Source organism: Drosophila mojavensis, unplaced genomic scaffold, assembly GCF_018153725.1.
Source record: "Drosophila mojavensis isolate 15081-1352.22 unplaced genomic scaffold, ASM1815372v1 contig_136, whole genome shotgun sequence".
NCBI classification, from domain to species: domain Eukaryota; kingdom Metazoa; phylum Arthropoda; class Insecta; order Diptera; family Drosophilidae; genus Drosophila; species Drosophila mojavensis.
Genome location: NW_025318667.1, coordinates 14,344,048 through 14,370,898, shown reverse-complemented (window position 1 = coordinate 14,370,898; position 26,851 = coordinate 14,344,048). Strand labels below are relative to the sequence as shown.

At 37.6% G+C, this 26,851-nt stretch overlaps 1 protein-coding gene and 1 long non-coding RNA gene across 6 annotated transcripts; one reads left to right on the top strand and one right to left on the bottom strand.

Annotated features, from left to right (window-relative positions):
- Positions 1–3,936: 3,936 nt before the first annotated feature.
- LOC6583837 (synaptic vesicle glycoprotein 2B) lies at positions 3,937–26,844 on the bottom strand. Of its 3 annotated transcripts, none has more exons than XM_044007915.1 (4): positions 26,630–26,844; positions 7,315–7,492; positions 6,550–7,252; positions 3,937–5,564 (listed from the first exon to the last, which is right to left on the bottom strand). In XM_044007915.1, exons 2-4 carry the CDS (start codon positions 7,349–7,351, stop codon positions 4,421–4,423), a joined length of 1,884 nt encoding a protein of 627 aa, XP_043863850.1. In that variant the 5' UTR covers positions 7,352–7,492; positions 26,630–26,844; the 3' UTR covers positions 3,937–4,420. The 3 variants fall into 3 exon arrangements, with proteins under 3 accessions (XP_043863850.1, XP_015016920.1, XP_002009499.1); XM_015161434.3 differs by lacking the exon at positions 26,630–26,844 and adding an exon at positions 15,942–16,122; XM_002009463.4 differs by lacking the exon at positions 26,630–26,844 and adding an exon at positions 10,463–10,781.
- On the top strand, positions 22,286–26,637 carry LOC116804462. 3 transcript variants are annotated; one of them, XR_006356873.1, is made up of 4 exons: positions 22,286–22,595; positions 22,698–24,349; positions 24,406–25,941; positions 25,998–26,637. It is a non-coding gene; the product is annotated as an uncharacterized LOC116804462 (long non-coding RNA). The 3 variants fall into 3 exon arrangements; XR_006356874.1 differs by having other exon boundaries at positions 22,286–22,571; positions 22,698–25,941; XR_004364447.2 differs by having other exon boundaries at positions 22,698–25,941.
- Positions 26,845–26,851: the final 7 nt, after the last annotated feature.

Here is a 26,851-nt window from a genome sequence, read left to right as displayed (position 1 = left end):
TAAAAATTATGATTTGTTTTATATATAAAAATTGATGAGTAATAATTTTTATTTTTTTATCATATAAATTAATTTTAATAATTACAAATATATATATATTTTATTTTATAAATAACTAAATAAATAACTCTTATTATTTAATTTGTTCTATATTAAAATTTTAATCGTTACGGTCCCTGCAAAAAGTTGCATAATTCCTTTTGTTTTTGTTTCAATTACTTTATGCATATATGATTTACAACTGAATGCATGCATACATATATGTTTATAAATATGTATATGTGTGCGTGTGTTCGCCTCTATCACAAACTATGCTGTCCATCATTATTTGATTAAGCTTAACCAGGTTGATTTGTGGGCGGTGCAAATTGCAGTATGTAGCGGTAAATCAATATAATTATGTGTAAATTCAATATGTAATAAACCGAATTCAAGTTGTACATGTTAAATAATCATATGGTAGTCTCACACACACACACACACACACACACACACACACACCCGCGCACACACATACACATGCAAACACACACACTTCCCATTCAGCTCTGGCTCATTCTTCTCACACACACACGCGCACACTCTAACTATCTCTCTCCCTCTCTCTCTCTCTATCTGTCGTGCAAAATTCTTAATTTTTACACTGTACGTCGGAGAGCTGCCTCCTAATCCACATGCCGTGTTCCGAGAACCAAATCTTAAATCGTTGTACATATAGTTGAAATTGTTCAAGGTTTCTCCTTAGGCTGCGCCTGCTTCAAGAGCCGTTCGCCATGGCCATGCGTCTGTGCTCTTCTCTCCGTTTCTCAATTCTAAATATATATAGACGTATATGTATATGTATATGTATGTACCACTATATATGTGCTACCAATAATATGTATAACACAAGCAGAACTCATTGAAATGCTGTAAAAAGTTTAAAGTTGTTCGAGTCGAAATAAACAAAAATTACAAAAAATAAAAAAAACCTATTAAAGAAAAAAAAAAAAAAAAAAGACAAAAATGCTGTAAAAATTATGAGAACTATGTATGTATAATTAATTAATGATGAAATGTTGCGAAAAATTAGTGAAAATAAAAATAAAATTACAAAAAAATATCTGATTTATTTTTTAAGAGATACAGATATAGATACAGTTACAGATACAGATACAGATAGAGATACAGATACAGTTACAGATACAGATACAGATACAGATACAGATACAGATACAGATACAGATACAGATACAGATACAGATACAGTATGTATCTATCAATATTACTTATCCGATTTGGCAGCTTTCTCTAGTTGCTGCTGATGATTTCTCCAACTATTCCTCGAAAGTAATTTTCTCTGGAGCGAGTTTGAGTATCTCTGTGATAGTTATATCTGTATCTATGCGTTAGTATCCATTGAATGTGTCTATTTGGCTCTCGCTGTGTATTTATTAAATTAACGTTAATTCTGCTTTTTAGCTAACTCCGCCAATATTTGGCCGACCCTGCAATATTCATTGAGCAAATAAATATGAGGTAAGTCGCGTGTGCGAGCAGCCCACGTTAAAGAGCCGTAGCTACAGCTAATCTAGAAAACAGACAAATATAATAATAAAGAAGATAAATATCAGATTAAGTTACAAATGAAGAAACAGATACTTGCTAAAGATCTAGATACAACATATTAAGATACTCATGTGAATATAGAGATACAGATTCAACTGCACAGACAGATATGTTTAGTTTGTGAACAATAATCTCATGCTAAGATAAACATGTACATGTAGATACAAATTTATATGCGGATAGATGTGTATATCAAGATACGAGATATGAATGAATAAACGACAGCAATAGATAGAGATACAAATGCCAATACATATGCGGATAGGAATACAAATGTAAATGTAAGCACAAGTAAAGGCAAGGAAACATACTATTGTATGTGTACATAGATAAAGATAAAAACTAAGATACAAATGGATATCCTGATATTTATTCTTGTAGAGATACAAATAGACATCCCGATATACAATGTAGTAAATAAATGTATATACAAATACAAATGTAAATGCCATATACAAGATAAGTAAGGGATAGGAAGCATATTTGTATATGTGTATATCGATAAAGATAAAGTATGTAAGTAAGTAAATAATATAATGAATATATATATACAAATAGATATCCAGATATTTCATATATATTACATATATGTATGTATATTCTAGTACACATTCAAATAGGAATCCCAATATTTATTCTGGTAAAAAGAAACAACTAAATACACAGATAAAAATATAGATAGATAGAACAAGATACAATTAAGTTGAGATACAAATAATATAGAGCAGATGAAGAAATAAGCCCATATAGACTCACGAATGGATATTGTATAGTTATGTATATATTTTATTTATGTATATATGAATGTGTTATATGCATGTATGTATTTTATGTACAAGTATTATATAGATATGTATATCTATCTATGTCTATACTATGGTCAGCTTATTAGTCAGTGTATTGCTTGCCCTGAAATACCAAAAATATCTAGCAATGTCTGGCCGAGATGCATGTAGGTGCGATTGTGGGTGAGGCTGTCCGACACGTCGGCTAGACAGCCCATTGATCTCTGGCCTAATCAATAAGATACACAGCATGAGTGGCAGCCACAGCTCGCACGATTAATTAAGATGCGTTCATGTTGCCAATTTGAATAAGCTCATCTAGTTGCAGTCGATGGCAATCGAGTGCGCTATGCACTACCGAAGATCTCCTACTGAAAAAAGGCTTCCAGGGTAAATTGGAGATTGGTCGGAGTAGTTTGCTCTGTACAACATCAACTGCATAGCAAGAGCATGACAGATTCAAATATATAAATATAGTAGAGTCCGGCTATAACGACTCCGCTAATAGCGTCCGTACGGTACGTACGACCGACGAAAATTCTGTTCCCTAGCAAAACATATATGAGAAAATGTACATATGTATTGGGTTATATCATCTTCCGGCTATAGCTTGGCAGAGCGCGTACTTAGTACTCTTCAAAGGGTTCAGGGGATCTCGACGCTAAACTGTATCACCTAGAACTCCATCAATTTTTTAAATATTTTTTTAAACCAATAATTAAAAGTTAATTGGAGAAATGAAAACACATTTTGCAATTTTGTTGTTGCGTTTTTCATGATGTTTATTTTGTATTTGGGAATTTTCATTTATATGTTTTTTTTTTGTTTTTGTTTTTATTTTATTTTTTTTAATAGAATAACATTTGTTTATTTTTATATTTTTTTTTGTATTTTTTATTTTATTTTATATTTTTTTTTTAACATATGTAACTATAATATACAAATTATGATTTTCTTCCTGTGCTCTGCCCTAAATAATGATAAAAAAAAAAACAAAAAAAAAAAGATTATATATAATAATAATAATCGTTAAAGTATTAATGTAAATTGGTTACATTAAAACTTTTGTGGTTGTTCTTTCCTCCTTCTTCTTCTCATATTTTTTTGTTTTTATTTTAGTTTTTTGTGTGTATATATTGTTTGTATATATATAGGTATATGTATGTGTATTATTATATAACATGCATTAATAATAGCAATAATAATATAATAATAATAACAACAATAACTGCCAGCAGGCGTTGCTGCTCTTGCTTCATTGATCCCTGCTTGATCCTACATCTGTTCTCCAGCCGATGCTATCGTTCTCACTCACTCTCTCTCTCACAGAGTTCTCTCTCTCTTTCGCTTCTGCTGCTGTTTTTAGCCGGCACCGGCACTTGCCAAATTATTTTTTCTTTTGGTTTTTTTTGTTTTTTTTTTTTTTTTCATTTTTATTTTAATTTTAATTTTAATTTTTTTTTTTAGTTTTTAATGTTTTTCAAAGTTATTTTGTTTTTACTTACTACCAACAACTACAAAATACATACATATCAATATAATATTATATAGATATATGCATATATATACATATATTAATGGACATGCATGTACTTAGATAGCGGCTATATATCTTCGCGTTGGCTTCAGGGCAATTATTTAAATTCCGTTGAACAAATGGAAATAATAAACATAAAAGACAAATAATAATAAACAAAAAACGACAATTCCGCTGTACTTAAATGCTAGACAAAAAAAAAAAACATATCGTTATCGTTATCATTAAAACATAATTACTGACGATACGCAAAGATCGTTATATATATATATATATCAAGATTTATATATATATATGTAAATACATACGTACAAAAACAATACGAGCGCTGAGTTCTATGGGGAGAGAGGAGAAGGGGCTTCCATATTGATTGCTCTTACATCTTCTATTAGTTTGTGTTTTGTTTTCATTTTTGGCTGTTTCTATATAGCTTGCATTGAATGGGAAGGGGGAGGGGTAGAATTGGATGGATGGGTGTGTTATACGTTGCTTAATTGAGCTCCTTTCGCGTCGTATTGGGTAACAGGAGGCACATGAGGCCGCCGCCGATGAGCAGGAAGGACACGATGAATGTCGGCACCGGGCAGAAGTTGTCGAGCAGCTGGGCGATCACAATGTTGCCAATGATGCCGCCCAGTCGAGCGGCCACCATGGATATGGCCACGCCCGTCGCTCGCAGCTTGGTGGGGAATACTTCGGTGATGAGGCAATCGAGCGCCGCATTTGCCGCCGATATCGCACCGCTGAATACGGCCGAGACGATCAGATTCTGCACCGAGCTGCGCACCATGTACATCAGAGCGGAGCAGATGCCGGCGGTGAGGGTGCCGGCAATCAGGAAGAATCGTCTGCCCAGCAGATCCATGCCGAGAATGGCGAACAGATTCGCCGGCAGGGCGGAGGCGAGCGTTATCAGCGATTCCATGAACACCGATTGGGGTATATCCGAATTGCAGGTGCCATTGTGGCTCTCCTTCTGCAGCTGATCGACGACATAGTCGGTGACAGCACAGATATCGGCCGGCTGGTTGGGATGGCTTTTCTCGTATTCCTCGTAGCGATTGAACACCTCCGGGAACCACATCATCAGGCCATAGTAGCCAATGTGGAATGTAAAGTTGATGGTGATCGAGACGAGCGTGAATCTCAATATGGGCGACTTGAACAGGTCGCGACTGTGATCCACCATGCCGCTGATCATGCGCTTGTATTTGCCCTTAAAGCCCACAGCGCTCTCCGTGGACAGCTTCTCGTCGACCTCCAGATCGTACACCATATAGTCTTCGGGCTTCTTTTTCGTGTTCGTCACATAGATGCCGCGGAAAATGGCCAGGGCCTTGTCCTTCTTGCCGCGCGTCAGCAGAAATTTGGGCGACTCGGGCAGATAGAAGAGCAGGAAGCCAACCAAGAACGATGGGAACGAGCAGACCAACAGGAAGATGCGCCACGAGTTGTATGTGAAGTATTCCGATATGAAGCCAACCTGTGTGGGTATGATCAGCCAGGCGAGGCCGGCCACAAACAGATTACCGAAGGTCCAGAAGGCAGCCATGAAGCTAAGCATGGAGCCACGTTTCGCTTTCGGCTGGAATTCGGCGAAGTACGACCAGATGACAGGACCGCTGCCGCCCAGCCTATAAAGAAGATGAAGGAGACCAGTTAGAAGTTGTGAAATGAGGTGGGAAAACATTTACCAGCCAGCTGAAACATTTAACATGCAGTTTCATAGCACTCAGCTGGCTACAGATGAGGAGTAAGGGAAGGAGAGAGGCAAAGAGAGAGAGAGAGAGAGAGAGAGAGAGAGGGTGCGCTTTGCTCTAGAAACGTGACGAGTCATGGCCGATTAATGCTATTGTGTAAAACCGATGCCCAGCTCCAATTCACATAGGCAATTAGCAAACGATTGGCAAAACTAATGAACATGAGCCCAGTGCGAGTCTGCAAATAGAGCTCTACCTGTGGAACAGGTGGGCCAGCTGACGGGTAATGGGGCGTTGATTATGGGGCACTGCATGCGGTTAGCTTGGGTTTTTCGCTGTCGCTGCTGAGTCAGCGACAAAGCCAAGGCAATTGCGACTGCGACTGCGAATACGAATTTTCCCCCATTATTGTTTTGATTTAATTTTTGTTATCATAGCCTGTAATATGATAATATCTATAATAATGTATGAGATAGGTTTGTGCGATGTGGCCAACTGGCCAACCAGAGCCTCAATTAGCATAAAGAGTCACGATATTGCGGCTCAAATATTTTGTTGTTATTTATAACATAGTTAATTGAATTAGCACCTCAACACCCGTGCCTACCCCGCCTCGGTCATGCTGGCCATGTGTCACTGAATCAACTGCAAAACGGACTGCATATACAATATGAATACAAGATCATTAAATATCTCCCATGCTTGAGCTCAAACTTCCCATATTAAATGGTAACAAGCACAGTTTAGGACTTCCAATTGGAACAGTTGAATTGCTTGTGAACTGCTTGCTTCAGCCTATTGGTATGTTAAGGGAGGCATTATGTTAACATACTATGTTGTGGGATGTTAAGTGAAGGCATTATGTTATCAAATGTTTAACCGTTTGGCAAATAGAGCAAATAAAGAGCGGGTTACTTACGCTGCGCCATTGAGAAAGCGAAACAGCATGAAATAGCCATAGGATTGCGAAAACGACGAGGCAACGATGCAGAGGGCATTCATGAACGAGATGACAATGAGGATCTTCTTGCGGCCAAAGCTGTCGGCGATGCTGCCCCAGAAATAGGCGCCGACCATCATGCCAATGAAAATGATCGAGTTGAGCCATCCTTTCGTGCCAGTATCCAAATCCAAATCACATTCAGCCGATGGCAGGATGAACGACATGGATATGACGTCCATCTCCTCGGATGTGCTGACCAGGCCGCAGATGGCCAGCAGTATGTAGTGGAATTTGCCATATTCGCACAGTTCGATGGCCCGCTCGAAGTTGGCGACTATCGGGCGGTTTGGCGGCGGCAGCGGCGTCTTGTGCTTGGCATCCTCATCGGAGCTATCGCCGGCACCGCCAGCGCCGACGCGCTCTACGTCCTGCTGCTTGCCATTGGTGTTTGGTTCCGGCTCGTAGCCGCGATTGTCAGCAGCGAATTGATATTCCGGCTGCTTAGCGCCCGTGCCCAACGAGTACGGCTGGATGATCGCACGGTTATCAATATGCGTTGAATTGCTGTTCGAACCAGTTAGGCTTGGTGAATTGTTTGGATTGTGCGCTGCGTTGCCAGCGCCTGCGGCTGCGATATTCTGATTGTAGTTTGGTTGTAGTCCAGCTTCTACATTATAGGCTACACAAAAAATGATCTTCGATAAGTAATTTGATTCAACTTCTCTGTTTCTCTTTACTCACATTCGCTTTTACTTTTTCCAGAATCACCTTCTACCATTCTATAGTTCAAGTTTTTTGTTGGTTTTTGTGCGCGTAGCGAAAAGAAATTAAATTATCTGAACTTTGGTGCGGTTGGCTATTGAGCGTTCGGGCTCAGTAAAGTACGATTAAAGGAGTTTTTCTTTGATCCTTTAGTGATCTGTAAAGAGAACAAAGATAATATTGTTTTATTATATTAAAGAATATCTTATGGCATCGATATACCCTACTAAAGTACTCTACAATACAAGTATGTATGTATATGTTTTCCTTTTTTTTTTTCGAAATAATTTTATTCTAACCGCTGCGGTCAATCGACTCCATACTCGATCGGCCGATCGTTCAATTGGGCGTTTAAATTAATAGCCCATTAAAGTGTAATTGAAGTGAATGAATAAATGGAATACAAATACAATCAGCAGCTGTATGTATGTATGTGTGTGTGTGTGTGCCTTTGGCAACTCTGATCGACGCCTGTACGTGATCGCCGATCGTCTAATTGACGGCACAAACAAGTCCAAAACATTCACCCTAATTGTTTAATAAAAAATTATGCCCAAAAATAGTAGAGTAAAAGGCGTGCAAAAACAAAACAAAACAACAAAAATTATTAATAACAATAACGAAATAAATGACAGCTTAAGCCACCCATTGCTTTGCATTCATTAATGGGTAATTGCTGCTGCCTCCCATATAAATAGCTCACAAAATGTGCTGCTAATCGCCGATCGCCGATCACAGATCGCTGATCGCTGATCGGCGATCATTGATCGTAGATCGTTGATCATATGCTCTGTTAACCGGCAGCGGCAGAGGCAGAAGCAGAGGCTGAGCCGTGACGCTTCAAGGCGAGCGCAGAAACTTGTTTGATTATTAGAGGTGAAAATAAAAGCGAAATACGCATTCGTTGCTATTTAATAATTGCATTCAAATATAGCTAAACAGAAATAAATACGCATATTTATAATGAGCTCGCTCGCTGTAATGGCAGTTGAGAGTATGTCATCTGACGCTGTTAAAGTCCAATTGGAATGCTACACTGATTGCTGCTTAGTTACGCTGCTGCCCGATGAATCGTATCGAATCATGAATTGCTCATCCAATTGGCAGTTGCTGGAATTGTAGTCTAAAACAACTAATATAAGCTAACAGCAAGCAGTGTCCAATGCAATCTAATTAGATAGTAATTGATGTCCTCTTCTTTCCACTGATGGGCGAACACAGCTTGCAGTCTGGCTACTCCACTTGGTGTAATATCCCAATATTCGCTGTTAGTTAACAGAACTGTTAAAGGGCAGCAATTTCTGCTATATACTAAGTGGATGCAGAGCCATTGCCATTTCCGCTGATTGTCTGACAGCAAAACTGTGACCGGTAACCAGTGACCGGTGACCGGTGATCGGTAATCAGTGACCGGTAGCCGGTGATAGCGACAGTAACAAAGACAGTTGCGTGACATGTCAGCTTTTGTTGTTGCCGATAGCCGCAATTGTTGCAGTTGTTGTTTTAATTTATGATTTATTGCGCGCACTGCAGCAATCTTTCACTTGATTTATATTTATTAAAAGAACAACAGCAACAAGCAGCGACAATTATGTACATCAATTCGCTTTACATTGAACCTGGCAAGACAACAACAACAAACGCCTGTCGCCATATGTATTGAAGGAGAACAGGAACAGAAAACCGTAACCGAAAACTGATTCCTATAACGAGCATCAGACGGAAGGAGAGCGAGCCGAAGAGCAAGCGTGTGTATTGCAAATAAATATAATTAATTATGTATTACTTTATGCAATTCACTCTGATTTCCATATTATGCCAATCGCGCGCGCGCTAATAAAACATGTTTCAATTCCAGCACGTTCCCCCCTCTGTTCACACATAATCTCTCTCTCTCTCCCTCTCTCTCTCTCTCTCACACACCCTCTCGCTGAATAACAATTGCATTGCTAGGTCTATTGAGAGGCTCATCTGCTCATAATGCCGGACAATCTCGTTATCTGGAGCTTTAATCGCTTTGACCTCCGCCTACGCTTCCGCCAAATGGACGCCCTTCACCAGATTTACATGCAGCATGATGGCCTTCGTGCCAGCTTGACCCGATCTCCCAGTGGCTGCCAGTGTTCTCCCATAAGGTGTAATGAGCTCCAATCGATTTATGTCTGATTACTAACAAAGAAATTCACATAGGTGAGAGGAGACGACGGAGGATGGGAGAGCGGGCTCGTGAGACAGAGAAACAGACAAATTATGGAAATAATATGAGTTACCAGTTATTTATTTATGAACGCATTCGTGCAATTATCAACTCTTAGCGTTGTTTACTTGTTAGAGGAGAGAAACACACACATAGACACACTCTGATTGGAACAGACACGGCTTGAAATCAATCTGAGTCGCTGACTGGCATCGCCTACAATGTCAACTAAATGGGATGAAGTTGACCGAGAGCGGAAAGCTAGCTTCTATATGGCGCTGCACGTTGATATTTGTTCTTGTTCATGATTTGTTGTTATTGTTGTTGTTGTTGCTTTTGTTTTCTTTTGTTGCTCAGCTTCGCATATTTCCAGCTTCAAGTAACGCTTGAACACATAAGAATACCTCTTTGATAAAGTCAAAGGTCAGAGAAATTGCTAAGGTAATAACAGTGTAACAGTGTATAACATATCTGTCGACTGTTTTTGACGCCTTAAGTCTGATTGGGTTTATGTCCATTTTCAAAATCAATATATTACTTCTGGTTAGAATATCTATTTGAAGTGGATTAATTAGAGTGTGGAATAGTTCTAATTTGAATTTGGAAAACCAAGTTAAATAAAAGATTATTAGAAATCACATTTTATAAAGTTGTTAAAAACGGCTTTATGGCAATATATAAGTTACAAATTTTTGAATTTATGTAAATTAATTGAAATTTATCCAAGTAAATATTGACTGTCCATTTATGTACATTTTGCATATCATTCAGCGCTTAACATAAATAATAATTTGTTATGGATATATTTTCCATTCAGCTTTCTTCTATTCTGAATTAGTTGCTAATTCACAACGTCACGTTCTGCTGATTTCGGAATTGATTTCTTATTTGTTGTTATTGCTTTTATTTTATTTTGGTTTTGTTTTTTACCTGTTGTTGCAATGCTCAGAATTCTCGATACTCAATAATTCTCAAGTTCGTGTTGCACTTGTTGATTTTCACGCGTTTCTATTTCTTTCCTTTCTCTCTCACTCTCTGGCTCTTTGAGGCACTCTGTCTCTCTCTCTCTCACTTTTTGGATTATGAAACTGAGAAGATTTGTTGTTGTTTTGATTATTTATTTATTTATTTATTTTGCCTAGCTCATCTGCGCGCTGCACTCGTCACTTAATTTAGCTTTAGTTTACTCGATTAGAATTAATGCAATTTGGCTTGAAATTTTGATTTGTTTTGTTTTCGTTGTTGTTGTTTTCGTTGTTGTTGTTGTTGTTTGTATTTGTCAGCTGTTCTGTTTGCTATTTTTAGCTATAGTTCTTGTTCTTGCTATCGAATTGGTCAACAGCTTCGATTTTGCTTGCGAAAACATTAATAACTGTATTACTTTAATTCGGCAATCTATTCACAAATCGCATTCGACAACACAAACAAAAAGGGAGAGCAATTTCGCAAAATTTCGTTCGGTTTTATTTACTTATTTTATTGTATATAAAAATAAATATATATATATATGTATATAAATTTGTTATTTGTTTATGGTGCTCGTATTTGGTTAACGGGAGCTCGATCGCTTCAACGTTCGAACGCGCCAAACAATGAAAAGTATCTGAGACGCGTTACGCGCGCGCTTTTAAATAGTCGCACAAAGCGAACGAAAATATCTGAGCGTGCGAGCTGCACGCATCGATGCCAGCCATAACAGAGACGCAAGCCATAACAGAGAAAACAGAAGCAGAACTTAACAGCGCCATTTCGCTAACAGTGCTAACAGTTAACAGCGTTCAATTCAATTATGCATCGATTCGATGGCGCTATTTGAATGTGATGAATGCAAATGTGAGTATGAGAGTATGAGTGGGACTATGAATATGAGTGTGAGCTATGAGTATGAGCATGTGCATGTGAATGAGTGAGACTATGAATATGAGTATAAATAAGAAATATAAATATGAATATGGATATGAATATGAATATGAATATGAATATGAATATGAATATGAATATGAATATGAATATGAATATGAATATGAATATGAATATGAATATGAATACGAATATGAATATGAATATAAATATGAATATGAATATGAATATGAATATGAATATGAACATGGATAGGAATATGAATATGAACATGGATAGGAATATGAATATGAATATGAATATGAATATGAACATGGATAGGAATATGAATATGAGTTAATGGGATGTGAATATAAGTATACATAGGAAGTTATAGAATAGAGCTTTACTTATTCCTGATATATTGATGATCATTTATATTGAGCTTTCAGCTATTCGAGAAAATCGTAGGATATTGAACAACTTGTTTATCATGATGCATATATAAGATATATTCACATAATGAATACTTAGATCCTATATAGGAGTACAAAGTCTAACAATGCTTTAATTAATATTCGAAATGTGAGCGTAAATTGAATTTGTAATGCTAAATGCATAGATAACGATAGATCGAAATAAGGGGGCGGTAGCAGTAGAATTTTTGCATTCTTTTGTTGTCGATGATATTGCATGTTGTGGGGCAATTGTTATAGTCCATTGAGAGACTGAAGCTGGATATGCTGAACAGCTTCAGTCGATGGGGGCATTGAGACAATAGACTACACCTGATAAGCCATGGCATATAAGGAGAGTATGCATGTGGAGAAGATCTGCACAAAAAGGCTAGAGCTGAATTGAAACCAATAAGAAATGAACTTACTACAGAGGGAGAGGGAGAGAGTGTGATGAGCGAGAGAGTTGACTGACAGCAAGATAGACAGCAACGGCCCCGCATAGAAATATATATATATTTATATATATAAGTTATATATATTTATATATATTCAAGGGAATTAAGTGCATGAAACAATTAACGGCAAGTGGCAGGGGCTTAATTGATCAAAGAATCATATTTACAAGCGACAGTTTTGCAGCTGTTGTTGTTGTCTATAGTATGGCCCATGGCTATAACTATATATACATATGTATTATAATAATATATATTATTAAATATAGCATTTTTAATCGATCGTGTGGGCTCAACATGTGATTCAGTGTGACCAGAGTGCGATTCCGTTGAGCTGATAATAACGGCTTAAGGCTTGATCAACAAAGTTGTTAACTCCCCCTCGAGCAAAAGTTCCCTGAATGCATAATTAAATAATTCTTGGGTCTTAAATATTCATTAAATATATAAATGTATGAATTTGTAAGAAGATTTCGATTTATTTTGAGCATTATTTATGAATCAGAGAGCAACAGCTGTGCCGTCGATATTTTGAATGTTAACACGAAAATAATTTCAGCACATCGAGTCGGTTTTCCTTCTTTTCTTTTATTGCTTTTTGCTCTTCTAACTCTATCAGCTCTGTGACGCCAATGTGTGCTACGAGATATATACAAATGTTTAATGTTTAATAGTCACGCGTGCTTTTTTTGTTTTGTTTTACTTATTAGATTTATGTGGGACCAGCTGCACTGGTACTTGAAGTAAAAACGTGCTGTGGCTGGCCCATTGACAGTGGCGACAGTTCAGATACTATATAATCAGCCGACTTGGCCTTACATAAGTCACTTTTGTTTGGCTTTAAGACAGTCAGACTCCATAGACTCCGTACACTCCATTGCAGCTGGAAAGACGTGCAGTATTCAGCTTTGCTATTTTTAACTGTTGTTGCGTTAGCTTTGTTTGCTCGTAATTGCGTTAATTGGCATTTTAAATACTTAGAATTTGCTTGAAAATACTATCGACAAGCCTCCTGTCAGCAGAGTTCAACATACTCTTTTGTTTTGTGCAACTAATTGACAACTCAATTTGGAATATTTAAATCGGAAATTGAATCATTGCATATAGATCGATTGCACACTCTTTCAAAGCAAAGCTCGAATTGAGTTTCAAATGCTTTTCAGATCTGCTGCTATATATTGATAAATATGTCTGACATTGATGCCTGTTGTCAAGTGAAAAAGATCAATGATTCACAAACACCAAAATCAAAATATTGATTAAAGAGTTTATAGAGCGTAAATATACTATATATGAATGCTAATGGGCGAGTGCCAAATGCCGTGATTTATGATTCATTTGCTTGATATACCAATCTCTATCGACAGAGCTCACTATATTTTTATTGTTTACAATGTTGAATATTAAAACACTAACCTAAGCAACTGAATCGTCGAGTGAATCTTTAGATATGCATCTACTTCTTATCCACTCGCTTTCTTTCTTTTTACAATATTTTAATTGCCCAATAGATATATCTGATAATGATTCATGTTTGAAAGTGTCATGATTCATGATTCTGTCTGCTGTGTTCATCTCTAATACGAAAGAAATTACCAACATTTAAAATGGTTGCTGCACTGGCTGCGGTTGTTGTCTCTGCTGCGAGTGGCACTGCTCGCATTGGGCATTATCATTGTTATTGCTCATTTTTATATAAATATAAAGAAATGGGAAATGAGAATATGTAAATTTGGGGCGTTGCTTTATGCAGCTGGACGCAGTAAAAGTTAAAAAAAAATCCCAAAAAACAAAATAAATGGTAAACAAAAACAGTGGCGTCTGCACACTGTGTATCTGTATCTGTATCTGTATCTGTATCTGTATCTGTATCTGTATCTGTATCTGTATCTGTATCTGTATCTGTATCTGTATCTGTATCTGTATCTGTATCTGTATCTGTATCTGTATCTGTATCTGTATCTGTATCTGTATCTGTATCTGTATCTGTATCTGTATCTGTATCTGTATCTGTATCTGTATCTGTGTAGTTGTGTCTCTCTTTGACTCAATGTATTTGTATCTTTTGCTATTGTTGTTGTTGTTGTTCAACAATTAAAATGCGTGCTCATAAATAAAATGTTCGCCTAAAACTTGTTCGAATCGGTTTTCGTTTATTTTGTTTGGTTGTTATTCTTATTTTTGTCGGCTTTGCCGCCTTTCAATTGGGCCACGCCCCGTGGCGATGCGCCCTTTTATTTCTTTTTCTCCAAAGCGTTCTTCTGTCAATTGTTTTTTCGCTTTGTTTTGCTGCGCAAACATTTCAATTAATTGTTGATTTAATAGAAAACAATGCGCGAAGCGAAAATGAAACGCGGCAACGAAAATTAAACCAAAACGATATCCGAATCATAATCAAAATTGGAAATTGATTTTTGAAATTGACCGAATCGAAAATTATGAAGTAAACAACTTGAATATTTTCATTGATTAGAGGCGATGTGTATTCTTAGTCCTAAGTAAATGAAAACATGACTAACGAGCAGCCGCTACTGAAAAGCTAAAGCTCACTTGGCTTGATCGGGTCTAATGGGCTCAATGCTGACTCAGCGAGCTGCCGCATCTTTGAAGACTACAGAGAGAGAGAGAGAGAGAGAGAGAGAGAGAGAGAGAGAGAGAGAGAGAGAGGGAGAGAGAGAGACAGTGAGAGTCACTCTCTGGGGAGAACGATATCACATAGTTCTTGATCAGCAGAAACTGTTGGTAATCCTTTGCTCTGATCACGTGATCGTGCTTGGATCTTATGGATACCAGTTTCTCAGAGATTTAAATCCTGATCACGATTGTTATATGCTACCTACACTGAATATTCACTTGTATGTATGTGTGTGTTTATAAAGGCAAGAAATCTAGTAGTAAGATTATCATTGATCAGCGATCATCGATGATCATTCAAACAAATGCATTTAGAGCATCAAATTAACACTGATCACTGAGCGCCCAGAGCAATTGTTGCTCGCTAGACAAACTAATGAGCTAATTTAGCACTATCCGATCTTCAACTTTACTGATGTGAATCACACGATCATTGTGAATAGAATATTAATCATGGTAAATTACGAGCTGAACAAGTCCTTTGACACTGATCGCTCTGATCTAGATCTAGATCTCGATCCACACGATCTACACAATTGTTTGAGAAGTGACTCCTTAATAAACTATAACCGCTCACTGTCTCTGGGCTATGTATTCACTCTACAATTATTTATCTTGTTTATTTTCTTGTTGATTTTCTACAACACGGTTCAATAAATTGTCATTCCTTTCGTTTCGGCTTTCGATTTCGTTTCGTTTTAGTTTTCACTTTAATTTTTGAAGCATTTGTCGACAATTTATTTCGCATATTTAACTTAAGTGCCAGTTCGAGGTCCTCAAAGTCGAATAAAAAAAGTTATTTTTAATTGAGAAAAAAAAAAAGAACTGAGTTGCCTTATTTCTCTGGAACTGTGGTGAAATGGTGACAAATTGAGGCTTGCCCAATGGCACGATGCGCTGCATTAGTCGAATGCAGTTTATACAATATATTGTTTATATGAGTTTTGTTTTAGATATTTTATATTTGTTTGTTTCTTTGCTTATATCCTTTATCCTGGGTAGGAATTGGGATCTGTGGGTACGCACCTACTGCTTGAAGAGTTTGTTTAGCTGTTGTTGTTGTCGTCGTCGAGTTCGCAAACGATGGCTGTTTCTGCCTTCCGGACCTGGTTCTGGATACGTAGCACGTGAACGGTACTCAGCGAATTAACGGTATCACTAAATGGAGAGCTCCACGCAGCTCCAAAAGCGATTGGACAATGCGTTCAGTTTGGCGCCCGGGCAACGCTTTTATAATCGCTGGCCGCCTCCCTTGAGTGAGTGACCCGCTCTCTCTCTCCCGCTCCCGCTCCCATTCTCACTGTTTCGTCCCTTCCATCGGCGTCGTCTCGCCTCCATGTTTGTTTGCTGTCAAAGTCTCTTTGTTTTGCCAAGTTCTCTCTCTTTCACTCTCTCTCTCTCGTTCTATCTATCTTTTTGCTCTCGTTCTTCTCGTAGTTCTGTTGACGCCATCTCGGGATCGGACCGAGCGTCAGTCAGAGCATCGTCGCCTCGATTCGGAAAGCATCTCTCTACAGATGCTTATCAGTGGGGCTCGTGCTTATCTCCTCGGGCCCAGACTCTTGTCCACAAAGATTTAGCGCAAAGTGGCAAAAAAAAAAAAAAAAAAAAAATGTGTGGAAAAAGTCATAGGCCCGGACAAAGGCAGGTGCGGGGAGTGGACAAGTGGCTGAGTGGTTGAGTGGCTGAGAGGTTACGAGGCTGAGTGGGTGAGCGGGTGAAGTGGTTGCAGCCAGATGACTGGGCGACGTCGTGCGGGGGGGCAAGCATAACAACTATATCCAGGCATGACAGAAATAGCTCTGTACATATTAAATAATCTTTACAAGCATATAAAGCTGTTTGTCCTGACTGACGGCCTGACGGATTGAGTAACTGCTCAATGATCTACGCAGAGCAGAAATTCGTAAGAGCCATAAAAGCGACACGTTTTACAATGGCCATTGAATCTTACATTGTCAACGCTTCACAAATTTCTGGAAACTTTTGGCTAAAACAAATATGTTGTTTACAATGCGACACCAACCGATAGGGCAGAGTACTTCCAGAATTGTTCTAAACTTTTCCAATGGAATTGTCCATTAGAGCTGTTCAGGATGAATCTGATTGATTCTTGCTCTCTACTGATGCTTAAGCTTTTTAAAATATCTATAGTATATATAATTATTGAATTGTATTGGGTTTGCTCTGGGTTTAACTTGTTGCTGTTGGGCTCAAAAGATCTGCCAAAATACAAACAATTCATTTGGACGCGTAAAGCCGGGTGATACTCTCGCGAATATAATATATCAAAGTGTGTTTGTGGGCGAATATAAATATATATATATATACATATATATATATATTTCTATTCCATGGCATACATCAGCTGTAGTCTAGTGTGTCCGTGTGTGCGCTTTGTTTTTGTTGATTTTGCGTTCCTGCATCAGACGATATTTGCGTGCTGATCGCTGTTCATGACCAAGTCAAGCGGCCTATGGCGGCAAAGATCTGCGTAATTGTCTTGTTTCATAAATTTTCCTCTTTTTTTTTTTTCAAAACGTTTCCATAAATTTCAGCATGTGTGTGTGTGCCTTCTTAAAATGGAATTGGAATTGAGCATTCCAAGTTCAATATGAATATGAATGCTCAGCATGTTTTTCATTTTGGCGACAACACAGAGACAACAAAAAGTGTCTCACACAACTAACTGAATGCTGGAAGTAAATATACTATGTATGAAGTGCTTCCAAATTGAATCGATATGAAAGCAAATTTACTTTCAAAATAGTAAAGAATTTTGTTGAGCAATTGTAATTTGAATTTGGGCTCAGCTAGTGAGACATACATATGTCTGGCAGCTCTATTAAGGGAGACTGCTTGATTTGGAGACAAAATCTAAATTAACTCTTGATAAATATTGTATAATTCAAATTGATTTTCTATTGTCCGTTATATATATATATATATATATATATATATATATAAAATGTGTTTTGTAAATATACGAAAGACTTAAAGTATTCCTATGCAAACTTGATAAATTGATCGTAGATCATTTCGGAGTATTCCAAATCAAATAAGATTTAATAGAACATTATTTGTGGAATTTCAAAAGGAATTTAAGTGGGATGAATTAGATACAGCCCTACAGTAGAGGTTCCACTTTGAAGTTGGAAGTATAGGAAAAAAATCGAAATTTCCTAATTAAGCAAAATTTACGTATTCCGAATATGCAAGTCAATAGCGGATTAGCTACTAAGTAATTTCGGAATTGCACAATTTATTCACTATAACTTCTCAGGGCGCTTTGAATTAGTCTGAATCGAGTAATATTTAGTATTACGTAGTCTTAACAATCCTAAAAGGAGTTGCGGAGTAATTTAGATTAGTATGTATTTTCTAGTTGGCAGTCTTAACATATACAAGATTGATTTTCCGAATAAGACACGAAGTGATTTCGGAAATCCACAATTTATTTGATCTCAAAGCATTTCAAAGTAGCTCGAGCCGAGGAGCAACTCCTATTAAATCATAACACTGAAATTCCAAGTATATATTTATAGGCCCACAGCAGATCAGTAGATGCAATTTCGTAAGTGCATAGCTTATTCGAACTCATTAATTGCCATTGCAGTCCCAGCGGGCAGTTGCTGTGCCGAAAACAAAAGCAATGTGTACGAATTCTACTCAAGTTCAGTGCCATAAATAATGACGGGGTGGGGGTGGGCGAGCAAGAGAAGAAGAAAGATTCGGAATAGCAGAGAGCTGTTTATGTTTATCCACTGTCAGCTGTCAACGCCAGGGCAAACATTTCCCGGTAATGTCGAGCAGCTGACAGTGGCTGTCAACCTCAACCTCAACCCTCGTGACCGGGGCATTCTATTGTATGTGGTGTAGCTGTAGCTGGTGTGTCCTTTGACTGACACCCATTACACCCCAATACCGCATCTTCCCTCTCCCGCTGCTGCCTGACCTTGTATGAACAACAGACTTGGAGCAGCAACAGCAGCAGAGACAACCAAAATTTTCCGAATTACACTCGAGGTATCTCCGCCTTTTTGGATCTTAACAAGTTGTACAATATTTGCATAGATCAAGATATTGCGAGATTCTTGTACATACTCGGTAGTATACTTTATATGGGGGCCCCAGCTTGAGGGCTGACGTCAGTCCAATATACACAATTGTGATCGTATATGTTTTATGACGCTGCGGCTTATATTTTGTTGATGTTGTTTTGTGGCTTGTGCCACTGATGAGTTATGGTCCAGACGATTGCTGGCTGGCATAAAAATTAAAGCAAATCTCCTCAACGTATACGCATTTAAATGAGAGTTCGGCAAGCCACGTGCAGCTCTGACTGGCCGACGACTACCTGCGCAGTCAGCTGAAAAGTAGGCAGCGATACCTTGAGCCCCCATTGGTTCGATGAATCGATCATCGAAATGATCGTCTACTGATCTTGAGCATATTCATATATTTGATTTCCCCAGCTGGGGGACTTACAGCATATCTCGCTTAAGCTCTTTATTGATGTTGTTTTGCACATCACGGTCCATGCTAGTAGAGGGCAGAAGATGAAGAAGTAAAAAAATTGTCTATCTGATGTTTTACGATCTGTCATTTAATGATCACAAGGTGATAATAGCCCCAAATCCACTTATAAAGTAAAGCGTTATTATTCTCATTTGGGTGCACACTGACGCACAAACGTCACGCGTATCAAATTGCGTTGTCATGTTTGGCATTGGTAAAGTGTAAACTGGAGTTGGAACTTGGAACTAATCCGTTCTAAGTACTTGATAAGCGCTTTCAATTGAATTGTGATTTTTGAAAATGTTGATTCGTGGAATATTTGGTGGATAATTGGGGCTAGACTGTGATCAAATGTACACAAGAGTGTATATATTTGATATAACAAATGAACTAGTTCTTTTTTGGCAAGAGTTTTGCAGTGTTTGCAGCTGAATACATGTGAATTATGTAAATTATTGATTTGAATTAAAATTGTTATGTCATGATATATAATATGTGCCAAAAGAACCAGTTCTTTTGGTAAAGATAGTGAACTGCTGCATATACAGAAATTAAGTTAAATATTCATATGAATCATAACTGCGACATTATGCATCAAAATTTCCGAATGAAATAATGAACTAGAACTAGAATTGGAACTAGAGCTGCAAACTTTTGCAATTAGTCATTGGGAATTCATCAAGTACGAGTGCACTCTCAAGAAAAAATTAAGGCATGACAATGCCGTAGGGTAAAATGGGGAAATAGCAAACTGGAACTGGAACAGACAAATGGGAACCGGCAACTGGGAACTGAAGCTGCTGTTAAGTGAACTCAATCAAACTGAGACTGCGCTATTAATCGTGCATGCTCAATATCAATTAAAGACAAGGCGAATCTAGATGAATACGCTCACGAATGCCAGCGTGAATATACGTACAAATGTTATTGCAAGATGTGTGAATGTATTTGGAATATGTATGAGTACATTCGTATGCGAAGACTCAGACACGGACAGACTCCGGTCAATGCAGCGAACGTGCCAGCCAATTTGTGACTCAATTCTGTTGCTGTTGTTCGTTTTCGGGCGCGATGACTAATTCAGTTGGGCTTAAGCAGAAATCAATTCCCATAGCATCCGCGGAGCCTACCGTCAGCCGGTCGTTGCCAGCCCAAGAGAGATGCCCACATGCTGCAAAATGCGGCGCCAACTGGTTGAAACTGATGTCAATCAAGCCACGAACCCTTCGACAGCCACATCGGTTTTAACGTTGATGACATTGTTATGCGCCAATTGTCGCATAGGGCCGATGTATATATACATATATGCGTATCAAATTAAGTGACCGTATGAGGTACTGGAACTGTGAATGGGACTGGGAACGGGAATGGAACTGGGACTGAGACTGAGACTGAGACTGACACTGAGACTGAAACTGAGACTGGGAATGTTGATAAACTCAAATCAAGTGTGTAACAGGTTTGAAGCGCCCGAGAGACAGTCAGACAGAACACAACGCAAAAAATGATCAACATAACTATATGCGTCTAATAGATACGCATTATTAATAAAAAGTCCAAATATGCAGGCATAATTCAAGTAAATTGAATTTGAACTCTGTGCATAATATAATTAAACATTGTTGTTACATTCTTAAGCTCTCTCAGCATTATTATGTAAATTGATATGGATCATAGATTATTATAATTATGAAATATGAGCAATGGAGCTCTTTCTTAGTAACATAATATTGTACAGCATTTGTGTACATTTCTATCCATGACATTTAATTTTTGTTGCTGGAACTCTATTGGAATAGTGAATTCTATATGTTATAAAATATAATAATATAGTTTATTTTTTATTATAATTGTTGCGTTAAAATTGACCTGGCTTACATCAAATATTTAATACTTATTTAATATTTAATTATTATTGCTAATCAAGGATAAAATCATGATATTTCAACAGGAAAATTAGTAAAAATTCCCTGTGAAAATTGCACTCAATAACTGCTACGCTTACTTGACCTATATATAACATTCTCAGATCAATTCAAGCTAGGTAATGAATGAATTCAGTATTCAAGCAATCGAGTGAAGTGTCTTTGAACATAAAATATATTGAGTACTCAAATATGAACTACATAATATTGAAAACGGCATGAAGATCTGAACAAATTTTTTAAGATGAGAAAAAAGATGGTGAGCTATAATAATTGCATATTCCATATAGCCTTAGATGCCAATGTATTTAAGTAAAATATATAAGTTTTTATATAAATAAATAATTACTTATGATTTTAGTAAAAAAGAACAAAAATATTAGTATTTCAAAGAAAAGCTGTAAGCATGTAATTAGGAAGGCTTCTTATTGGAATATAGAGTACAACTAGTTCTCAATATAATGCTCAAAGAAAAATTGGACTATATTCAATTGAGAATGCTCAAACTTTGGGAATGTTCAAACCCTTTCTCAATAATCGCTGGCAGACGTGCAGGTTCATTTGGAACCAGTTCACGTTCAATATACTCCAAATCAAATTGTATGCCGCAGTATAACTTGACTATAAACAAATGCCAACAGCAGCAACAATAAAATAATCACAATTGTCACATGCGCTGGAGCTTGTTTTTTCCTCATTTTTTTTTTTTTTTTTTTTTTTTTTTTTTTGTATAAGTTTGTTTGTCTGTCTATATCTGTATAACTGTATATACATATACATATATGTAAATAAATATATATATATATATTTGTATATGTGAGTAATTTGCTTTGTTTTCGCATTATGCAAATAAGACTTAGCATATTTATTATTATTAGTATTCTTTTTTTTTTTTTTTTTTTTGTTGCTCTCGCATTCGCGCATCGTGCGCTAGTTGAGCTTAGAGATTTGATTTAAAATGTTTACGGCTCGTTTTGTTTATCTGGAGGGCTCATCTAATTCCGTATCTAAATTCGGTATCTATATCTTCCATCTGATACAAATTGTGCAGCGCGCACGCAGTTCACTGTGTAAGCATTATACAGTCGGCTACTGGTTAAACAGACACGAGTCTGTCGACGTACTGCGCTGCAGGGCCCATAAAGATCCATACTAAAAATATTACAGTGCCTGCGATAAAGCGAACCTTGAACGTCGCCACTGCACTTGACAAGTATGCAGACGAGAGATTGTAAATGTAATTGCAAGTGTAATACGCGTGTGCTGCTATTATTTATTTTATTTCTCTGTGTATTTATTTATTTTTATTTTACTTTTTTTTCGTTTCACATTAAATAAGTTTTTACAACGTTTACTCTGCTCGAGCAAGTCGCTGCATGGCACAGTTGCAAATGGATACAAAGTGCACGACGCCACAGCCAGGTGAACCAGGATTTGCGCAGTGTTCAATTTAACAGAGAAATGTCGCCGATTCCAATTGGACAATCCGTCAAGCAGTGTAGGAATTAGTTGCTAAGCCCTAAGGCAGTTGCAGTGGCAAGCAGTTCAGGATACCAATTCAGATTCATCTGCAAGCAGTTCACATAAATTCGATCTTCTATGGCAAATGCTTCTGCATCTGCAGTGCTCCATAAGTTGACTTAAATAATAACAACTCTCCAATTGGATGCAATGATGCGATGCTAATACAACTGTTGAATAATAATATACTTTATACATTATGAATTCCAATTGAATGCATTAAGAAGCAACTGAATAGTTTGTCACATTGTTGAATCAAAGACTTCAGGACTCAGACTCAATTGGAACCGCTCAAATTCATGTTAATCATAAATGCATTGCACTGCATATTTATGAGCGTGCAGCCTTTTATAAATATATATTCATTTGATTGCATTGGCAAGTAATTCAGGAAACATCACGTATCTATACCAGTTTGAAGCAATTGCAAGCAGTTAAAAAAACTGCACATCGAAGCAAATTTTCTATGCAGCCTCAACGATATTATGTTTTTCATTCAAAACGATGAACAGTTGCATCTGGTGTGGATCGACAACAGCGACGATTACAGAGAAATTTTAAGTAACTGCAAGAGAGTTCTGTTAAGTCTTAACAGCTTCGTGTTATTACAATTACTTGCGATCAAGGACAAGCAATGCAAAAAGCTGAGCCTTTGGCAGGCGGTATTGCTTAAAATCGTAACAGTTCAGGGTTACATTTCCGTTAACCGCTATGCAAACACAAACACGTAATGTCGGCTGCTTCGGCCAGTGTATTTGCTTGACATTGCGTGCAGTGAAATAATAAGTAAATATCTCAAACTGAGCCCATGTGCAATGAGGTCTATTAATAACTTTATTTGGTTTGCTTGTTGGCATCGCCGAATTGCTCTTTGTTCTGCATGTGTGTATTATTGCAGTCTTAACAGTAAATTAACATTGACAGTATATTGCATACTATATGTGTTACGCCCTATATTAACTATGCGAAACTGATTTCATAAACAATTTCAGGATCAGGATATCAGATCCAATGTTCGTCTATCAAAAAAAAAAAATGAATGAGCGTAGTTCAAAGCGACTGATTGAAAAGAATATACATGTTTGTGTATCCACTTCATCAGTGGGGCATTAAGTGCTCATCAAGCCGTCGGGTTAGCTGCTGGCCAAATTCATAAACATAAACAAATTCGCAGTTGGGCCACAGCGCATTTTGATGATGTGCCGGGAGAATAATAACATAACATGGGGGCTGAACCTGAGTCGTTTGGAATTCCTCTGGATCTCTGGTCTCTGTAATTATGCAGTTAATTGCACAATTAACACAGCGTGGCGGAGGCGGGACGCCGCGCCAACTGTGTACAATGTCATGGCCATAGGGCGTTCCAGGGTCCCTCTTATATAGCGCACAAATTGAGTGTCAATTGAGCCCATCGGACGAAGCGAAAAAAGGCGGCTAAAATGCTCTGGTCTATGCTCATTTATGTAACATGTATGTTAATAATAGAACAATTGCGAATTCAAATTATGATTTATATATTTCACTAGTTATATTTCAGCTCAGCATCAACAACCAGAATCTGTCCGCATGTCTGTCCCAGAAGCCAATTCGTTCTGGCCCTATCATTCGGACTGCTTGTCTATTCACCTGTTATTGCAAACGATTCGATCTAGCCCTGTCTGCAGCAGACAAGTCGATTAAGCGCAGCGTTCATTTTTCTGTCCGTGCGTCCATTCGTTTGTACGTCCGTATAAACATTCTGTTGTCTATGCGTTCAAAAACTATATCAAGTCGAGGAACGAGTTTGCTTATCGATTAAGATGTTTAGCATCGATAAGTACTTTCAATTTTCATTAAATCGATAATAATCGATATGTGGAGTTAAACAAAGATTAGTTTTCTGCTTCAGCTACCACAAATTACTTATTTAAAGTCCTCTTTTGCTCAACTTTCTGTGCTTCTGTGGGGTATCTTCTAGTCATACGAGCGAAATTTCGCTTTTTGGTTCCATATGACTGAGCCAGTGCGAACCAAAGCGAAGCGGTTCGCAGCGCAATGGAACGAGCGGATATAAAATAAGTATGACGACAACGGTGCGTATACGTGTTGCCAATAAACGCAACAGGGTGCTAGCTAGCATAGATGGTCAAGATCGAGAGAGAGAGAGAGAGAGAGAGAGAGAGAGAGCGCCCACATTTCATATTGGGCGTAACGTTTGGCCAAGCGAAAAGCATAAATAAATAAGGAAAGTGACAAACAGCATTGAACTTGACAGAATTCGAGCAAGCGGAATTTTCGCAAAGCGGAATTTTCGCATATTGAGAAATGTGAAAAGAGCAAAAAAGTGGGGGGAAAACAAATACCGTTGCCGCTGTCATGTGGAGGACATTTCAATTGCACAATATCTCTGGCGCTAATGATGAATGCTGCTCTCCATCAAATGCATTTGCCACGCCCTGCTCTCTAGCAGCCCCTTCTCCAACTAGCGTCCCGCTCCCACGCCCGTTGTAAGCAAATATTTTGAAACGAAATAACTGAATTTATAGAACAATTAATTTATCGTTTTCAAATGCGCACTAAACCGATTTAATTGCATGCGAGGCGGCGCCGGCGGGCCGGCGGACCAAGGGGCGTGGCTGTAGCTATGGCATTATTTTTTATGCATTTTTATGTAAAGCAACTCGCTCAAGCTCGCAAATTACTTCGCATATTATTCGATGCGATGCATCATCCGATTGGAGAGTTATCAGTGCGACTACAACATACCCTGTAAGTGCGTATATATTTGTATATAGATATATACTACTCATTGCTACTAATAAAATATTATATTACAATCTGTATTAAGATGATAGCTTTGATGTTTTGCTTATACTGTACTAATATTATATAATAATATATCAACCCCTGAACATAGACTAAAATACTAAAAATACTGGAAAAGTTAAAAATTGTATTTTTAGGCATAATCATGGTTTTTACGCAACATCTCCAATGTCAATACAATCGAGTTGAGGGACATACGAAGCTGTGATCTTTGCTCATGACAATAGAGATAAGTTATTTGTATGAAATATTTAATGGTAAGAATATTCTTTTAAGAAGATAAGAATTTGAAATAAAAGGCTTTGCTTTTCAGAGTGTCAATCAGTTCAGCAAAAAGCGCGGAAACTCAAGTACCGTAGCACCGCCTAGCTGTAGCTTGTTCGTATTATCCTTGCAACCTCTCTGAGTGTCCCCCACCAGCGGTAAGATACTCAGAGAAAGAGAGCGGCAGAGAGCACAGACTATATCTATATTTCTCTTGTATGATTATAAATTAATTAGCTAGCGAAGAGTCCTCGAAGCAAACAAAGATGTATTTTCCTTTTTGGGACCATATACGAGTTTTCTCTTTCATAAGTCTATTCCGCTTTCACTTCAGAGTGCTTAAGTTCAAAATGCAGTCTTTTACATCACTTACAGGGTATTCACTAAAAACACAATCTTACTTAATAACCCTATTAATAATAAGGGGGTTATTCCCTGCGCAAGACACGTGCAATATTTCTAGTATCTTGAGAAGCACACAACGTAAACAAACAAAAAAGTACTTTAAGTAGATTAAATTACGTTATTTGCGGAAATGATTATAATATGATTGATCGATTGGCGTAGTTAGATAAAATGCCTACAAATACATTCGTTCTTAGAAAATGCGATTTAAGAGTAAATTGATAATTGTAAATATAGAAACCAGAATGAAATATTTTCTTACGATTCGAAACTCACCTGCAGAATTTCTTTTGATACGGCCAATGTCGCGTTAGCTGCTTTCTATCTTTGTTATTGTTCGTATTGTTTCTATGACAACCTTCGCGTTGCTCTGCTCTGTTGCTATTGGAATTGTGCCTCAATGTTGCTTCCATTCAAATGTTGTGCAAAGATTTTTGGTAATGCGATGAATTCTTTGCTAAATCTTGCTTGACTTGGGGCGTTTTCAGTTCCGCTCTG